Source organism: Bombina bombina, chromosome 9 (genome assembly GCF_027579735.1).
Source record: "Bombina bombina isolate aBomBom1 chromosome 9, aBomBom1.pri, whole genome shotgun sequence".
Lineage (NCBI taxonomy): Eukaryota > Metazoa > Chordata > Amphibia > Anura > Bombinatoridae > Bombina > Bombina bombina.
Window position 1 is genome coordinate 78,170,706 of NC_069507.1, and position 20,930 is coordinate 78,191,635.

General features: G+C 39.0%; 1 protein-coding gene across 1 annotated transcript in view; it reads right to left on the minus strand.

Annotated features, from left to right (window-relative positions):
• PCDH15 (protocadherin related 15) overlaps positions 1-20,930 on the minus strand; it is a 1,588,775-nt gene that overhangs the window by 934,056 nt on the left and 633,789 nt on the right. The window contains exons 12-13 of the mRNA XM_053692906.1: positions 12,847-13,040; positions 8,447-8,579 (exon numbers count right to left, since the gene is read on the minus strand). Of these exons, the coding sequence (XP_053548881.1) occupies positions 8,447-8,579; positions 12,847-13,040 (327 nt within the window). The remainder of the gene's footprint in view (positions 1-8,446; positions 8,580-12,846; positions 13,041-20,930) is intronic.

Sequence of the window (20,930 nt, forward strand, 5' to 3'; positions counted from 1 at the left end):
TCAATAGGGTCCCTAGTGGTAGTATCAACATGGGTAACTGACACATCGGTATGATCAGGTGTACTCAATCCATGAAAATGTTTCTTTAAAGTCAAATTGCGTGTTAATTTATTAACATCCATGATTGTTCTAAAAACATCGAAATCTATTGTAGGGGCAAAATTTAAACCTTTATTCAAAACACTATATTGTGCAATGCTAAGCTGTTTGGAAGATAAATTGATGACGTTGCCTACAATCTTGGAATTGATTATTTGTACTTGGTCTGTGGACGGGGTTCCCTCAATTGATACTTGTCCTGGTTCTTTGTGTAATGTGCTTTGGGCTGTGTGTTCTGTTTGTTCTGTTTCCCTCCCCCTGCTGATGCATCCTGATCCTGGGGAAAAACCTGATTAATGGCCAGAGTGTCAGGTCTGTTTTGAAAATGCATATTAGGTGCAAATTCTGTGTAGTTACCCTGTTTAGGTTTAACTGCTACTAAGTTATGTTGTAAATAGCCTTGATTAGTGCTCATAGTATCTGTATATGCTATCTGGGGGATATGTATGATGTTGGGAGGGGCAGTATCATCATGGGCTGACCCTAGCCGGGTTTGTTCACTGATAATCTCACCCTCACTTGACCCCTCAGAATCACTACCAGAGAAGGTCACATTCTTTTTGTTGTTAATACCTTTGCCATCATTACCACGATTTCTACTACGATTTCTATTGCCCCTTCTCCTACGGCCAAACCTAGGTTGATTCGCCCTAAAATTCCCCCTAGCACTTTTATTCCATATATACACTGAATTGCTAGAATAATCATATTTGTCCCTAATATATTTAGTATGTTTCGTTTCCATGATCCCAGACCTCCCCTTAGCAACCAACTCTCTCAAAGTTTTATCAAATCTAGCAAAATCATTATGACTGCTTCTCCTATTCAGTTCTATCTGTAATTCATTTATATCTGCTCTTATGCTATCCAACAACTTATTTTTATACTGTATTAGCAATTTCATAAGCCTCATAGAGCATTCAGATAGTACACTGTTCCAAGCATCTATAAAGTCTTTATCTTGTGCATCCACATCAAAGGTCGGAAACTTATATAGCCTTAGTCCCCTCGGTATCATACTTAGACTCAAGTACTTCTCCAGTGTCCAAATATCCCACTGGGTTTTAGACTCTTTTAATAACAATGTCTCCATTTGTTCAAACAAGGTGCTCAGTGCTAATACTCCTTTATCTTCGGAGAAAATCAATTCACAATCTGTAGGCAAAGTCGTACGTGCAGTTACAGGCATTAGTGAGTAAAAGGCCTGCTGTGTTTCCTCCATGACTGTGCAAAAGTCTTAGTAAGAAGACTGAACCAAAATCATAAAACTGGGTATCGGTATGTCCGGTAATACCAAAATTAGACAAATGCAAAGAAAAGTAAACCCAGAATATGGTCGGCAGTCCGTAATATATAATTAGCAAAAAAGATGTCTCATAAAGTGCAAAGTGCTAAAGCATGAACTACAATGTTCCTTAATGTACCACTCATTCACTCGCTCCTATGCAGACAGTGGAGCTCTCACTCACCCAATCCGATGGGGAAGACGGGTATCGCCGTTCACGGCTGTAGGTTCTATCCGGACGCCTCTATGGGGGCACGGCCCAATCCTGGCCAATGAAACTCACTCTGGAACGAGGCAGAGATCCCTTGCTCCGCCTCAACTTATTCCAGACACCTGTTCCTCCGGTAAAACCAGTATCCCTCCGCCAGTGACGTAGCAGAAAACAGTTCCTGTTAGCAATATTGAACTGCTGGAAGTAGGACAGCACACAATGCACTCTTTTTTGCAAAGTACACAAACTTGTAATGCACAGCAGGAAACAGCCAAAATCCGGACAGTGACAGCTTCAATAAGAGAAAGTGGAGGCTGTTTCCATAAAACAATTCCTTTATTGATTAGTTAAAAAACGGCAAAACACAGCAAGGTTTGGACATGGTGTAGAAGGCGCAGCACAGTCTGGCTTACGCGTTTCGGATGAAATCCGTAGTCATAGCCTACTGTGCTGTGCTCTACACCTGTTTAAAACTAGTTAAAACAAGTGTGATTGGTGCACACATAAAGACACGCCTTCAGGTTGTAACCAATGCCCACAATGTTTAAGTTTAACCCACCAATGCCTGGACCGCACCTTATAATACAAAACAATAGCTTATACAATCGTGATATATATACACTGCAACAAATATATGCAAAACCAATATTATAGTATACTACTATTCACAAGAAGTCAAATATTGGGAATTAATTAATAATAAATAATAAATTATTACTTATAAATAAATTATATTATATTGCCCTAATCTTGCGCATAGGGGACTCCATTGGTAAAATTCTCAATATGAAAGAGTCAAATTTTCTTCCTGTCTTATCTGGTATGCTGGTGGGCAACAAAATACAAGTGGTGTACATATTAAGAAACTATACTACAATGAATAGATTTCATGTGACAAGTGAATGAATATATTAACAAACTAATGAACATACTGTGTATAAGTATGTCGTGGGGGGAGGGACCTAATGAATATAGGTGAAATAAAGATATCTATGCAAACTGACATAATACTGACATCAGGTGGAAAACCACAAACAATCAATCATATGGTGCCTCCCCATGTATAATTTGTAATATTGTACCGGTCAAGCACACCTGGCCACCCGATGTGTCTAGCACTATTGTTAACACGGGGGATCTATTTGTTAATGTGATGAAAGTACCCTACTAATTCATTCCCACAGGTTCATTACATCATATCTAGAATTTAAACCTTCTGGCACCCGAGTGCCCAAGGTGAATATCCAAAAAGCCTCGCGTCTAGCGAGCAGTTAGTCCAAATTGCCACCCCTAGCAGGCCTGGAGACTTTCTCAATCGCACACCATGTAAATCCTTTAAGGTTATTATCATGGTAGTCTCCAAAATGTTGTACTATTGGAGTCGTGGATCTCTTAGTCGAGAAAGAGGAAAGATGTTCCCTAATCCTAGAATTCAGGTCTCTAGAGGTGAGTCCCACATATTGAATCTGGCACAATGTGCATTCAATCATATAGACTACCGATTCTGTTTTGCAATTCATGCATGAATTGATCTTATAGCTTTTCTTTGTTTTTACACTCATAAATTCTTTGGTCACCCTGGCAAAATCACAGGGCTTACACTTTCTGTGACCGCATCTATACATCCCAGTATGTCTCAGCCAAGATCCCTTCTCATCTTTCTCAGTTTTTAACAAGGTTGGCGAAAGAATGGAGCCCAAAGTGGGGCTTTTTCTGTACGCACATCTAAGTCCTTGTCGGACTGTATCAACCAATTTGTCCTCAGCCTTCAATATTGGAAAATACTAAATATATTAGGGACAAATATGATTATTCTAGCAATTCAGTGTATATATGGAATAAAAGTGCTAGGGGGAATTTTAGGGCGAATCAACCTAGGTTTGGCCGTAGGAGAAGGGGCAATAGAAATCGTAGTAGAAATCGTGGTAATGATGGCAAAGGTATTAACAACAAAAAGAATGTGACCTTCTCTGGTAGTGATTCTGAGGGGTCAAGTGAGGGTGAGATTATCAGTGAACAAACCCGGCTAGGGTCAGCCCATGATGATACTGCCCCTCCCAACATCATACATATCCCCCAGATAGCATATACAGATACTATGAGCACTAATCAAGGCTATTTACAACATAACTTAGTAGCAGTTAAACCTAAACAGGGTAACTACACAGAATTTGCACCTAATATGCATTTTCAAAACAGACCTGACACTCTGGCCATTAATCAGGTTTTTCCCCAGGATCAGGATGCATCAGCAGGGGGAGGGAAACAGAACAAACAGAACACACAGCCCAAAGCACATTACACAAAGAACCAGGACAAGTATCAATTGAGGGAACCCCGTCCACAGACCAAGTACAAATAATCAATTCCAAGATTGTAGGCAACGTCATCAATTTATCTTCCAAACAGCTTAGCATTGCACAATATAGTGTTTTGAATAAAGGTTTAAATTTTGCCCCTACAATAGATTTCGATGTTTTTAGAACAATCATGGATGTTAATAAATTAACACGCAATTTGACTTTAAAGAAACATTTTCATGGATTGAGTACACCTGATCATACCGATGTGTCAGTTACCCATGTTGATACTACCACTAGGGACCCTATTGATTTTGAACACAATTGTGACACCGTCACACTGCAACAGCTGCAGATTGAATCAAAGGGTAGCTCGGGTGGTCGCAACATGGGTCCCAAATTTAAAGAGAAATCCAAATTTTACCCTATTCAAAACAGGGGATCAGTCATTGAAACTTTCTACAACAGGGTTGAAAAGGATCTTTTACAACTAAAGGCCCATCAACCCCCAAGTAAATTCAATTTGTCACTTGCTGAGAAGAGTGCTTTGGCCTCTCTTAAAGAGGACAATAGCCTGGTGATAAAAAATTCTGATAAAGGGGGAATGGTTGTGGTCATGGACCGACAACAGTATATAGATGAAGGCCACAGACAATTATGTAATGAGAACAATTACCTAGTTTTACAAAGGGATCCCACCACTCACTTTCGTTCTAAACTAGCACATCTTTTAGATGATGGATTAGAACAAGGATTTGTGGATCAGGCTACAATGAACTATTTGTTAGTAGATTGTCCTAAAATACCGCTGTTCCATCATTTACCTAAGACACACAAATCCTTGGACAATGTCCAGGGACGGCCGATAGTGAGTGGCGTGGAGTCACTTCTAGGTAATTTGTCTGAGTGGTTGGACGCGATCCTTCAACCCCTAGTTGTCACTCTCCATTCTTACATTAGGGATACTAAACATATCCTTAATGTTATGGAAGAAATAAAATGGACACCACAATCTACATGGCTTACGGTGGATGCAGTGTCGCTCTATTCTAGTATCCCACACTCCAAAGGGATAGAAGCCATTGCCTTCTTTCTGGAACAAAATACTGATTACTCTGATGATTTCATTAAATATATTTTGAAGGTCACTCTTTTTCTTTTGTCGCACAATTTTTTCAAATTTGAGGATGTTTTCTATCTCCAGAGATGTGGTACCGCCATGGGGGCCAAATTTGCTCCCTCCTTTGCTAATCTCTTTCTAGGCTGGTGGGAGTTTTACCACATCTTTGGAGATAGAAACCCCTATAGGAAATGTATCTCTTTTTATAAGAGATACATAGATGATCTTCTCTTCATCTGGTCAGGTAACTCATCTGACATACAGGGATTCATTGACTATCTGAATCAAAATGAAATTGGACTTAGCTTCACCTTTGAAGTGAGTCAGAGTTCAATCAATTATTTGGACATCACCCTGGAGGGTAGTCCCAATGGTAGAATACTTTCCAGGATTTTCAGAAAATCCATTTCAGGTAATTCCTTACTCTTAGGAACAAGTTGCCATCCAAGACATGTTCCCTTTGCTATTGCAAAAGGCGAATATACACGAATCAAAAGGAATTGCACCTCCAATGAGGATTTTGATAATGAGGCAACAAAATTGGAGACGAGATTAAAGGAAAGAAAGTACCCTAAGAAAGTGATCAAAAGGGCCAAAGAATCTGTACAAGTAATACCAAGAGAGAGCTTATTAAAAACAAAAGATAAGCACAGTACAACTAAACAGGGAATTACTTTTGTCACTACACATAGTACCCAATATCCACAAGTATGTGAGATAATTAGGAAACATTTTCCAATATTGAAGGCTGAGGACAAATTGGTTGATACAGTCCGACAAGGACTTAGATGTGCGTACAGAAAAAGCCCCACTTTGGGCTCCATTCTTTCGCCAACCTTGTTAAAAACTGAGAAAGATGAGAAGGGATCTTGGCTGAGACATACTGGGATGTATAGATGCGGTCACAGAAAGTGTAAGCCCTGTGATTTTGCCAGGGTGACCAAAGAATTTATGAGTGTAAAAACAAAGAAAAGCTATAAGATCAATTCATGCATGAATTGCAAAACAGAATCGGTAGTCTATATGATTGAATGCACATTGTGCCAGATTCAATATGTGGGACTCACCTCTAGAGACCTGAATTCTAGGATTAGGGAACATCTTTCCTCTTTCTCGACTAAGAGATCCACGACTCCAATAGTACAACATTTTGGAGTCTACCATGATAATAACCTTAAAGGATTTACATGGTGTGCGATTGAGAAAATCTCCAGGCCTGCTAGGGGTGGCAATTTGGACCAACTGCTCGCTAGACGCGAGGCTTTTTGGATATTCACCTTGGGCACTCGGGTGCCAGAAGGTTTAAATTCTAGATATGATGTAATGAACCTGTGGGAATGAATTAGTAGGGTACTTTCATCACATTAACAAATAGATCCCCCGTGTTAACAATAGTGCTAGACACATCGGGTGGCCAGGTGTGCTTGACCGGTACAATATTACAAATTATACATGGGGAGGCACCATATGATTGATTGTTTGTGGTTTTCCACCTGATGTCAGTATTATGTCAGTTTGCATAGATATCTTTATTTCACCTATATTCATTAGGTCCCTCCCCCCACGACATACTTATACACAGTATGTTCATTAGTTTGTTAATATATTCATTCACTTGTCACATGAAATCTATTCATTGTAGTATAGTTTCTTAATATGTACACCACTTGTATTTTGTTGCCCACCAGCATACCAGATAAGACAGGAAGAAAATTTGACTCTTTCATATTGAGAATTTTACCAATGGAGTCCCCTATGCGCAAGATTAGGGCAATATAATATAATTTATTTATAAGTAATAATTTATTATTTATTATTAATTAATTCCCAATATTTGACTTCTTGTGAATAGTAGTATACTATAATATTGGTTTTGCATATATTTGTTGCAGTGTATATATATCACGATTGTATAAGCTATTGTTTTGTATTATAAGGTGCGGTCCAGGCATTGGTGGGTTAAACTTAAACATTGTGGGCATTGGTTACAACCTGAAGGCGTGTCTTTATGTGTGCACCAATCACACTTGTTTTAACTAGTTTTAAACAGGTGTAGAGCACAGCACAGTAGGCTATGACTACGGATTTCATCCGAAACGCGTAAGCCAGACTGTGCTGCGCCTTCTACACCATGTCCAAACCTTGCTGTGTTTTGCCGTTTTTTAACTAATCAATAAAGGAATTGTTTTATGGAAACAGCCTCCACTTTCTCTTATTGAAGCTGTCACTGTCCGGATTTTGGCTGTTTCCTGCTGTGCATTACAAGTTTGTGTACTTTGCAAAAAAGAGTGCATTGTGTGCTGTCCTACTTCCAGCAGTTCAATATTGCTAACAGGAACTGTTTTCTGCTACGTCACTGGCGGAGGGATACTGGTTTTACCGGAGGAACAGGTGTCTGGAATAAGTTGAGGCGGAGCAAGGGATCTCTGCCTCGTTCCAGAGTGAGTTTCATTGGCCAGGATTGGGCCGTGCCCCCATAGAGGCGTCCGGATAGAACCTACAGCCGTGAACGGCGATACCCGCCTTCCCCATCGGATTGGGTGAGTGAGAGCTCCACTGTCTGCATAGGAGCGAGTGAATGAGTGGTACATTAAGGAACATTGTAGTTCATGCTTTAGCACTTTGCACTTTATGAGACATCTTTTTTGCTAATTATATATTACGGACTGCCGACCATATTCTGGGTTTACTTTTCTTTGCATTTATAGATATGTATACACATATAAACACATAAATATATATGAACACACACACATATATATATACCGTATATATATATATATATATATATATATATATATATATATATGTACAGTATATATATATATGTGAATTAGAGCCCTTTGTTATTAAGTAGATGAAAAGATGTAAAAACGTATATATGCAATATTCATATTTAATAAAGATTTTAACTATATATTTATTGTAAATATTTCACATTTACTAATGCGAATATACTATTTCTCCATCGCTCCACTGTTTGTGCAATAGTCATGTGTTTTTCTACTTTTTTCTCCATGTATTTCTATGGGGGAATACATGCACATGCACTCAAAAACTTAAGTTAGGATTTTCGCACTATTCGGATTACTGCTAGTGCAAAATAAGTTGTTTTTTTTAACTTGTAATACCAGTGCAACCTGACTAGCGTAAAAAGCTTAATTCCAGCAGAGTTTTCACGATCATGAAAAAAAATATACTGCTCCACTTGTAATCTATGTAGTCATGTATACATTTGGTCTACCTTTAAACTATATTTTTTAATTAATTATTTTTATGAAAACACTTCCAAAAGCAAACCAATTCTATTCATGACCAATAGCCTTATCTTACTTTGTTAGAACTTTACAATAGCCTTTTTTAATTTTTATCACAGAGCTGGAAACACATATGAAGTATAGTAAATAAATATATTGCATGGTGATATATACCTGTAGATTTAATAAGATAGCACCAATCCGCATAGCTTCACTGATTTCAAGACTATACATCAATTGCGAGAAGCGTGGTGGGCTCTGGTTATTTGGAGGAAGTACCTCAATATAAACAGTAGTTATAGAACTCCTGCAATCAACAACAAATATGTATAAAGCACAATATAATGTATAAAGCACAATATAATAATACATAGAAAAGGCTATTTAACACAAAAGTACATACAAAGGGGCCGATTTATCATGGCCCGAATAGGGCCAAAAACCCTTCAGGCACGCCGGAAACAGGAGTTAAGAAGCAGCGGTCTGACTCATCCGCCACCTCTGAGGCTGCGGACATCAATCCGCCCAATCTCATACGATCGGGTTGACTGACACTCTCTGCTAGCGGCTGATTGGCCGTGAATCTGCAGGGGGCGGCATTGCACAAGCAGTTCACCAGAACTGCCTGTGCAATGTTAAATTGCTACAGCATATCAGGTCCGCCAGACATTGATAAATTGGCCCCAAAGGCTATTCAAAACAGTTTGTATCGTTCATAAAACTTTGGTGATCAATCAAGTATAATGTATACACTGGAGAAAAAGGTAATGTCTGTGTTGGTTAGTGACTTGGGACAAAATCTCCCATTTTCCATGAGTAATTACTCTTTCTCTCCTCTTTAGATTTGTGTATTTTATGGGTGTATGGCTGTTTTGTTAATCTTAAAGGCACTTTGTGCTCAAACTGTTCTATGTTGTATGTAAAAGAACAAATACACAAAAAGAAAATCTGATTATTGAAGGACTTTAGATAAGTATGTTATAAAAATAGGACACATCATGAGGGTTCTTTCTTATTAAAATAACCAGTGAATTGCTTGAATAACTTCTACAATAATTAAAAGGCAATCACAGTGCTATATATATACATCTTTGTGAACACTGTATTAGCATCTATGACTAAGGCACCTGAGCCGAAATGCGTCAGAAATTGACAGTATGCTGCTAGTTTTGTGCAGCTTTTAACACTATGTTGCTCCGTCTTTAAGTTCAAAGAATAAAGAACTTTTACAGTATGCTTTGAGGCTCACTGGATTTCTTATGTGTTCAAAAATAATTGTTTTTTGCACAACATTACACATTCATTTTTAAACATGTTTTCTTAATTAAATACTACAACAAGTTGCATTAAACACTTCATAAATACCTTAAAATAAAGTGTTACACTCAAATATACACTAATAAAAATTATTCATATAAATATTAAAAAAAGTTAAAGGGTTAAAGGTATATGGTATTTGACAAGGTATTTCAATGTAAAGGTATTATAAATATACATACATATACATGTGTGTATACATGTGTATTTATGTTTTTATGTGTATATATGTATGTACATACATATATACACATATAAACACATATATACACGTGTATACACACACACACACACACACACACATATACATATATATATATATATATATATATATATATATATATATATATATATATATATATATATATATATGTATATGTATATACATACTTTTGAACCCTTCCCACTCAAATACCTTAAAAAATATTATTTTAAATTCCAATTTTCCTCAGATGGAGAAAATGTTTTATGTATTTTTAAACATAAATGTTTTATGTATTTTTAAACATATATATATATATCCTCACTGGCCACTTTATTGCTATTTATTTATTACAACACCTTACTAGTACCGGGTTGGAACCATTTTTTCCTTCAGAACTGCCTTAATTATTTGTGGCATAGATTCAACAAGGTGTTGAAAACATTCCTCAGAGATTTTGGTTCATATTGACATGATAGCATCAAGCAGTTGCTGCAGATTTGTTGGCTGCACATCCATGATGCGAATCTCCCTTTCCACCACATCCCAAAGGTGCTTTATTGGATTGAGATCTGGTGACTGTGGAGGCCATTGGAGTACAGTGAACTCATTGTCATATTCAAGAAACCAGTTTGAGATGATTTGAGCTTTGTGACATGGTGCATTATTCTGCTAGAAGTAGCCATCAGAAGATGGGTACACTGTAGTCATAAAGGTAGTCCCAAAAAGAGCACAGTACAGAGGACAGAGTGCACAAAAGGCCAAGGGCACTGTCACAGCCCTCCAATAGTATATAAGCACAACACGGACTCCAGCACTCCAGTGAATTTAAAAGGCAATATTTATTGATAAAAGCAACGTTTCTGGGTCACAGCCCCTTATTCATGCTCAATATCAATTGAGCATGAATAAGGGGCTGTGACCCTGAAATGTCGCTTTTATCAATAAATATTATATAATATCAATAAATATTGCCTTTTAAATTCACTGGAGTGCTGGAGTCCGTGTTGTGCTTGTAGTCATAAAGGGATGGACATGGTCAGCAACAAAACTCAGGTAAGCCCTGGCATTTAAACGATGCTCAATTGGTACTAAGGGGCCCAAAGTGTGCCAAGAAAATATCCCCCACACCATTACACTACCATCATCAGCCTAAACCTTTGATACAAGGCAGGATGGATCCATGCTTTTATGTTGTTTACACCTAATTCTGACCCTACCATCTGAATGTTGCAGCTGAAATCGAGACTCATCAGACCAGGCATCATTTTTCCAAACTTCTATTGTCCAATTTTGGTGAGCCTGTGCAAATTGTAGCTTCAGTTTCCTGTTCTTAGCTGACAGGAGTGGCCCCCGGTGTGGTGTTCTGCTGCTGTAGCACATCTGCTTCAAGGTTTGATGTGTTGTGCATTCAGAGATGGTATTATGCATACCTTGGTTGTAACGAGTGGTTATTTGAGTTACTGTTGCCTTTCTATCATCTCGAACCAGTCTGCCCATTCTCCTCTGACAACAACAAGGCATTGTCGTCCACACAACTGCTGCTCACTGGATGTTTTCTCTTTTTTGATCCATTGTCTGTAAACCCTAGAGATGTTTGTGCGTGAAAATCCCAGCAGATCTGCAGTTTTTTAAATACTCAGACCAGCCCATCTGGCACCAACACCCATGCCATGTTCAAAGTCACTTAAATTCCCTTTCTTCCCCATTCTGATGCTCGGTTTGAACTTCGGCAAGTCGTCTTCACTAGATGCCTAAATGCATTGAGTTGCTGCCATGTGATTGGCTGATTAGCAATTTGTGTTACCAAGCAATTGAACAGGTGTACCTAATAAAGTGGCCGGTGAGTGTAGATATACAGTATATTTTACGCAAATAAATTATTTATATATAGAAAAATATATTTAAAAATAAATAGAAAATTTTCTTCTATGTTAAGAACATTGGAATGCAAAATATTCATAACTACCTTCGGGTTAGCACTGTGTGTGAGTAATGAGTGTTTTTTTCATTATATTTATTTGCGCCTTCCATTGAAGGCTTTGGGAAGAAGTTAGCGTGGTTGCGATATCTAAAGTCCTGAAGTTAGCCAGCAGCAGCATTAAAACATTTTACTTTTGATTTGTAATATGCAGGCTAGCAAATCACAAAATAGCGCACCACTTGTAATCTGGCCCTGAATATTTAAATATTTACATTTGACTAGTGAGTCTTATAGACTTCCATGGAAGTCTTCTTGATTCAAAAATCTAAAGTAATATTTAAAAGTTAAATTTAATAGCTGATTTAGACATGTGCACAGCTGAAAAATTTGTTTCGGTTCGCTTCGGACCGATTCATATTGTTTCGAATTTCGTTTCAGATCGATTCAAATTTGGATACATTTGAATGTATTTGTTTCGGATTCATTCGGATTCAAATAGATTCGGATGTATTCATTTCGGATTCGATTTGTAAATTCGGAAGTTCGGTATGTGTTATGTTGATTCAGATGGTTCCAAGTTACACAAACTGAATTATTTCACTAAATCTCACTAAATTTAATTTTTATACTGAATTGTGATTAGTCCATGGCTATTCGAATGTAACGAAAAAATCCAAAATAATTCTGATTTATTAGTTACAAATGCATTCGGATTCGATTTTTTTTTGTTGCTAGGGTAATTCGGAAATTTGAATTGATTCGAATCTCCGAATTGGGCGAATTCATCCGAATTTCGATTCAGAACAAAACGAAACGCACATGTCTAGCTGAGCTTTCATCTTTATGCTATAGAAACAATGAAATGGCAATGCAAATGTCAAGAGGAACATTCACTCTACATTCTACCAAATGTCAAAATTCAGGCATTCACCCATCTCTAGTTATCCTGTTTCACTCCTGGCAGGTATAATCCTAAAATTAGGATTGTTGGTATATGTTGAGGACTAGATGTGTTTTTGGAACAATATAATATTTATAAGGAACAATCAATAACAAGAAAGCTAAATACTTCAACAAATAATATTTATATCATTTATAGAGATCATAAAGTAAATACAAAATATACTGTACCTTCGTTGTGTGGGGGGCGCATTGTCAGATGCCTTTACAGTTAGTGCATAAGATTCTCCAACTGATAATGTGACACCTGGAGCGATAGTGATTATACCGGTTTTGCTATTAATGACAAATTGTCCCTGACCTCCAGTTAGGATTTCATATGTGATCTGCCCATTGATTCCTTCATCTGCATCGACAGCTGTAAGCTGAAAGTAAAATTAAATATTATTAATTTCTAATATGTGTGTTCATAATCTTTTGTTGCATCTTTAACAACTATAATTAATTTATTCATTTCAAGAACAAAAAAATAAACATTTACAAAATGCTGTTATAAAAAAAATACTAATAGATAAAGGAATTTAAAATATTTTTTTCAATTTTAAATTAGCTAAACCTTATTATTCACAATACTGGAAATGTAGAAATCTACAGTACATATCATAAAAATCCTTAGAGATTCAGGTCAATTTTTAAAATGACAATTCTGCCAAAATTTGCATCACATTAAAAATTGCAGAAATCAGTTGACTTTGCATATTTTAGATTAAAAAAAGCAAATGAATGCTAATTTTGATATAAATAGAGGTTGTCATAAAACCGAGCATTTTAAAAAGGATAAAAACTACTAATAGAGAAAAAAAACAGAAGAGCGCAACCTCCTCTATTTGCCTTTTTTATATTCTTATATTGGGTGTGCTGTAAAATAGTAATGTAATATGAGGAACTGCAAAATACTTGTTTAGGTTACTTTCCACTAGATGAATGAGGATTATATCAACTACTAATCTTGTTAATTGTGAGAGTGCATTTTTGCCACTTATATTTTTTTTATCTAGCAAAATTTGGATTTATTAATACTACATTCTCTGTACAAATATACAAATAAGATGCATCCAAAAACCTTTAACCACATGCATGTGTAACAGCTACGGTAAATAAATGCCACATCTGAGAGATATTTTGGCCAATTTATGAAGATTTACTTTTGGCGTGCTCTTTCCATAAGATTCAATACAGCATCATTAAAATGAAAGTAAAAACATAAATGTTGGTCATATTACACCTCTCTGAGACGAAGAGTGATCCAGACCTGGATTATCCTATGTTGCTAACAGGGACACTATAAAATTAGTTTCCCTTTAATGTGTTCCAAATTACTTGTTATATCTACTGCAGAGTATTACATCTATAGAAAATTATTCTTTGTGTTTATTTATGTATTTGAAATAGCTGGTTTAGCTCATTAAAATCATTACCTGATGTTTTCTTAGACACATGAGCCTGGGAGTAATGCAGATATTATCTATGTTAGGCATTGGATTGCTATGGCTTGAGAGTTGAATGGGCACAACCAGCTACATCAGATACAACATTTCTCTCTCCCTTTTACCTCCACTGGGAGATTAATTAGTGCTATTGTTTCCTGTTTACATATCCTTTCTGAAAAGAAAATATTTGTTACTCATATTTTTAGTATAGGTAGGGATACAGCAAGCAAAAGTTTGTATGAATGTTTGTAACATGTATGTATGTATGCATGCATGCATGCATGCATGTATGTATGTATGTATGTATATATATATATGGCGGGGTCGGATGTGCCATGAGAGATAGAGAGCTCTAAAGAGGGGGGATAGAGAGAGCAGAAGAGGGGGGATAAAGAGAGGGGGGAGAGACAGCAAAAGAGAGGGGGGGAGAGAGAGCAAAAGAGGGGCATAGAGAGAGCAAAAGAGAGGGGGGGAGAGCAAAAAGAGGGGGGAAGAGAGAGAGCAAAAGAGAGGAAGAGAAACAGCAAAAGAGAGAGGGGAGAGATAGCAGAAGAGGGGGGGAGAGAGAGCACAAAAGAGGGGGAGAGAGAGCACAAAAGAGGGGGAGAGAGAGCTCAAAAGAGAGGGGGAGAGAGCGTCAAAGAGAGGGGGGAGAGAGAGCGCAAAAGAGAAGGGGGAGAGAGAGCGCAAAAGAGAAGGGGGAGAGAGCGCAAAAGAGAGGGGTAAGAGAGCGCTAAAGAGAGGGGGGGGAGAGAGCAAAAGAGGGGGATAGAGAGCAAATGAGAAGGGGGAGAGCGCAAAAGAGGGAGGAGAGAGCACAAAAGAGGGAGGAGAGAGCACAAAAGAGGGGGGAGAGAGAGCAAAAGAGGGGGGAGAGAGAGCAAAAGAGAAGGGGAGAGAGTGCAAAAGAGAGGGGGAGAGAGCACAAAAGAGGGGGAGAGAGCGCAAAAGAGCACAAAAGAGAGGGGGAGAGAGTGTAAAAGAGGGGGGAGAGAGCGCAAAAGAGGGAGGAGAGAGAGAGAGCAAAAGAGGGGGAGTGAGAGAAAGCAAAAGAGGGTAGAGAGAGCAGAAGAGGGGTGGGGAAGAGAGCGCAAAAGAGAGGGGAGAGAGAGAGGGAGCAAGGGTTGGAACCAGGGTATTTAAAAAAATTGGCCCGTGTACACGGGCTTTAAGACTAGTATATTATAATTTATTTCTCTAGCGCTGCAAAATTCTGTAGCACTGGGAACAGAGATAGGTGTATACAATGAAAAGGATTTGTGATAAAATACAAAACATAACAGACTAAACAAATCTAGTACAAAAGGAAGAGGGCCCTGCTCCGGAGAGCTTACAATCTACAGGTTGAGGGTGCAGAGCATTAAGGTTTGGGGTAGCTTGTCACATGGTTTGCAGTTGCAGCAGTGAGTCAGGCAGTTCAAGAATTATTTTGGTTAGGATGAAAGACAGAGATGGTAAGCCTCTCTGAATAGGTGTGTTTTCAAGGAGCGTCTGAAGCTATACAAGGTTGGAGACAGTCTTATGGAGCGGTGTAGAGAGTTACAGAGGACAGGAGCAGTACGTGAGAAGTCTTAGAGCGGGATAGGGATGTAGAGATAATAGGAGGGGAGAGACATAGGTCAGAGGTTGATCGAAGTGGACGGGTTGGGGAATATTTGGAGATGAGAGCAGAAATATAGTTGGGAGTGTTGAGAGCTTTGTAAGTTAGGGTTAACACTTTAAATTGTATTCTGGAGTGTATGGGAAGCCAGTGTAGAGACTGGCAGAGCGGAACAGCTGATGTAGATTGGCGACTTAGGTGGATGAGTCTTGCTGAATCATTCATAATAGATTGGAGAGAGGAGAGGCGGCGATTTGGAGGACCATAAAGAAGTATATTGCAATAGACTATGTGTGAGAAAATGAGGGAATTAATTAGTATTCTTGAATTTTTTGAGTAAGGAAGGGACAGATTCTGGAAATGTTGCATAGATGTGAACGGCAGGATTTTCTAAGTGATTTGAGTGTAACATAAAAATTAACTTGGAAAAAGCCTCATGTTTATAAAAACCAGGGATCCATAGTAAAATGCATATTGGAAAAAGAGGGCAGAGAATGCCCCTGTTATATCCTATAAATTAAGCATTGGACATTTTCTGTTCCTGACTGATATTGACAATCTTCTTTTTAGTAATAAGAAAGAATTGAATGATCGCTTGGAAACTTTGCTATTTGAAGAAAAGCTGCCCGATCGATAGGAGGAAAGACAAATAATAGATTTGCCTAAAATGTTAAAGGGTAATGCAAAATATTGCATATAGATAACTAAATCAGTTTATATAATTCAGTTTTTGTATTATAAAAAAATAAAATGATACAGATCAAAACATCACATGATTTTTTGTTAGTCATTACTAAGATTTTTTTATTTATTTTGGATAATAAAATATAATTTATATATTTAATTTATAAATATAAAAATTATGTTTTGTTATCCAAATCTGAAATTATTAAATCTGTTTTTCTTATACTCAACTTGGTTTTACATGTGACAAAGTGTAAGAAAAACACAATTTATGCTTACCTGATAAATTTATTTCTCTTGTGGTGTATCCAGTCCACGGATCATCCATTACTTGTGGGATATTCTCATTCCCAACAGGAAGTTGCAAGAGGACACCCACAGCAGAGCTGTAATATAGCTCCTCCCCTAACTGTCATAGCCAGTCATTCGACCGAAAACAAGCCGAGAAAGGAGGAACCATAGGGTGCAGTGGTTACTGTAGTTTAAATTTAAAAATTACCTGCCTTAAAATGACAGGGCGGGCCGTGGACTGGATACACCACAAGAGAAATAAATTTATCAGGTAAGCATAAATTGTATTTTCTCTTGTAAGGTGTATCCAGTCCACGGATCATCCATTACTTCTGGGATACCAATACCAAAGCTAAAGTACACGGATGAAGGGAGGGACAAGGCAGGAACTTAAATGGAAGGAACCACTGCCCGTAAAACCTTTCTCCCAAATATAGCCTCCGAAGAAGCAAAAGTATCAAATTTGTAAAATTTTGAAAAAATATGAAGCGAAGACCAAGTCGTCGCCTTGCAAATCTGATCAAAAGAAGCCTCATTTTTAAAGGCCCAAGTGGAAGCCACAGCTCTAGTGGAATGAGCTGTAATCCTTTCAGGAGGTTGCTGTCCAGCAGTCTCATAGGCTAAGTGGATTAAGCTTCTTAGTCAAAAAGAAAAAGAGGTTGCCGAAGCCTTTTGACCTCCCCTGTGTCCAGAGTAGACAACAAACAAAGCAGATGTTTGACGAAAATCTTTAGTAGCTTGTAAGTAAAACTTTAAAGCACGGACCACGTCCAAATTGTGTAACACAAGGATGGAACAACAATCTCTTGATTGATATTCTTGTTAGATACCACCTTAGGTAAGAACCCAGGTTTGGTACGCAGGACTACCTTATCCGTATGAAAAATCAGATAAGGAGAATCACATTGTAAGGCAGATAGCTCAGAGACGCTACGAGCCGAGGAAATAGCTACCAAAAAAAAGAACTTTCCAAGATAAAAGCTTGATATCTATGGAATGAAGAGGTTCAAACGGAACTCCTTGAAGAACCTTAAGAACCAAGTTTAAGCTCCATGGTGGAGCAACAGGTTTAAACACAGGCTTGATTCTAACTAAAGCCTGACAAAATGCCTGAACGTCTGGAACATCTGCCAGATGCTTAACTAGCTGACAATCCTTTTTCCAAACCTTCTTGGGGAAAATATAATATCCTAGCAATCCTGACCTTACTCCATGAGTAACCCTTGGATTCACACCAATAAAGATATCTACGCCATACCTTATGGTAAATTTTCCTGGTGACAGGCTTTCGTGCCTGTCTTAAGGTATCAATAACTGACTCGGAGAAGCCACGCTTTGATAAAATCAAGCGTTCAATCTCCAGGCAGTCAGCCTCAGAGAAATTAGATTTGGATGGTTGAAAGGACCCTGAAGTAGAAGGTCCTGTTTCAGAGGCAGAGACCATGGTGGAAAGGATGACATGTCCACTAGATCTGCATACCAGGTCCTGCGTGGCCACGCAGGTGCTATCAGAATCACTGATGCTCTCTCCTGCTTGATCTTGGCAATCAGTCGAGGGAGCAGAGGAAACGGTGGAAACACATAAGCCAGGTTGAAAGACCAGGGCGCTGCTAGAGCATCTATCAGTGTCGCCTTGGGATCCCTGGACCTGGATCCGTAACACGGAAGCTTGGCGTTCTGGCGAGACGCCATGAGATCCAGTTCTGGTTTGCCCCAAAGATGAATCAGTTGTGCAAATGCCTCCGGATGGAGTTCCCACTCTCCCGGATGAAAAGTCTGACGACTTAGAAAATCCGCCTCCCAGTGCTCTACACCTGGGATATGGATAGCTGATAGGTGACAAGAGTGAATCTCTGCCCAGCGAATTATTTTTGAAACTTCTAACATCTCTAGGGAACGTCTCGTTCCCCCTTGATGGTTGATGTAAGCTACAGTCGTGATGTTGTCCGACTGAAATCTGATGTACCTCAGAGTTGCTAACTGAGGCCAAGCCTGAAGAGCCTTGAATATCGCTCTTAGTTCCAGAATATTTAATGGAAGGAGAGACTCCTCCTGAGTCCACGATTCCTGAGCCTTCAGGGAGTTCCAGACTGCACCCCAACCTAGAAGGCTGGCATCTGTCGTAACAATTGTCCAATCTGGCCTGCGAAAGGTCATACCTTTGGACAGATGGACCCGAGATAGCCACCAGAGAAGAGAATCCCTGGTCTCTTGGTCCAGATTCAGTTGAGGGGTCAAATCTGTGTAATCCCCGCTCCACTGACTGAGCATGCATAGTTGCAGCGGTCTGAGATGTAAGCGTGCAAACGGAACTATGTCCATTGCCGCTACTATTAAGCCGATTACTTCCATACACTGAACCACCGAAGGGCGCGGAATGGAATGAAGAACCCGGCAGGAATTTAGAAGCTTTGATAACCTGGACTCCGTCAGGTGAATTTTCATTTCTACAGAATCTATCAGAGTCCCTAGAAAGTAAACTCTTGTGAGTGGGGATAGAGAACTCTTTTCCTTGTTCACTTTCCACCCATGCGACCACAGAAATGCCAGTACTACGTCCGTATGAGACTTGGCAATTTGGAAGTTTGACGCCTGTATCAGGATGTCGTCTAAATAAGGGGCTACTGCTATGCCCCGCGGCCTTAGGACCACCATAAGTGACCCTAGAACCTTTGTAAAGATTCTTGGGGCTGTAGCTAATCCCAAGGGAAGAGCTACAACTGGTAATGCCTGTCTTAAAAGGCAAACCTGAGAAACTGATGATGATCTTTGTGTATCGGAATGTGAAGATAAGCATCCTGTAGATCCACTGTAGTCATATATTGACCCTCCTGGATCAGTGGTAGGATGGTACGAATAGTTTCCATCTTGAACGACGGAACTTTGAGGAATTTGTTTAAGATCTTTAGATCCAAAATTGGTCTGAAGGTTCCCTCTTTTTTGGGAACCACAAACAGATTTGAGTAAAAACCCTGTCCCTGTTCCTCCTTTGGAACTGGATGGATCACTCCCATAACTAGGAGGACTCGTACACAGTGTAAGAATGCCTCTCTCTTTATCTGGTGTGCAGATAATTGTGAAAGGTGAAATCTCCCTTTTGGGGGGGGAGCTTTGAAGTCCAGAAGATATCCCTGGGATATAATTTCCAACGCCCAAGGATCCTGAACATCTCTTGCCCACGCCTGGGCAAAGAGTGAAAGTCTGCCCCCTACTAGATCCGTTCCCGTATAGGGGGCCGTTCCTTCATGCTGTCTTAGAGGCAGCAGCAGGCTTTTTTACCTGCTTACCTTTTTTCCATGTCAGGTTTGGTCTCCAGACCGTCTTGGATTGAGCAAAAGTTCCCTCTTGTTTATTATTAGAGGAAGTTGATGCCGCACCTGCCTTGAAGTTTTGAAAGGCACGAAAATTAGACTGTTTGGCCCTAGATTTGGACCTGTCCTGAGGAAGGGCATGACCTTTTCCTCCAGTGATATCAGCAATAATCTCCTTCAACCAAGCCCGAATAGGGTCTGCCCCTTGAAGGGAATGTTAAGTAGCTTAGATTTTGAAGTCACGTCAGCTGACCATGATCTAAGCCATAGCGCTCTGCGCGCCTGTATAGCAAAACCAGAATTCTTAGCCGTTAGTTTAGTCAAATGAACAATGGCATCAGAATAAAAGAATTGGCTAGCTTAAGTGCTCTAAGTTTGCCAAGTATGTCATCCAATGGAGTTGCTACCTGTAAAGCCTCTTCCAGAGACTCAAACCAGTACGCCGCAGCAGCAGTGACAGGGGCAATGCATGCAAGGGGCTGTAGGATAAAACCTTGTTGAATAAATATTTTCTTAAGGTAACCTCTAATTTTTTATCCATTGGATCTAAAAAAAAAAAAAGCACAACTGTCCTCGACAGGGATAGTAGTACGCTTTACTAGAGTAGAAACTGCTCCCTCCACCTTAGGGACTGTCTGCCATAAGTCCCATGTGGTGGCGTCTATTGGAAACATTTTTCTAAAATAGGAGGGGAAGAGAATGGCACACCTGGTCTATCCCATTCCTTATTAATAATTTCTGTAAACCTTTTAGGTATTTGGAAAAACATCAGTACACACCGGCACTGCAAAGTATTTATCCAGTCTACACAATTTCTCTGGCACTGCAATGGTATCACAGTCATTCAGAGCAGCTAAAACCTCCCTAAGCAACACGCGGAGGTGTTCAAGCTTAAATTTAAATGTAGAAATATTAGAATCAGGTATCTTTCCTGAGTCA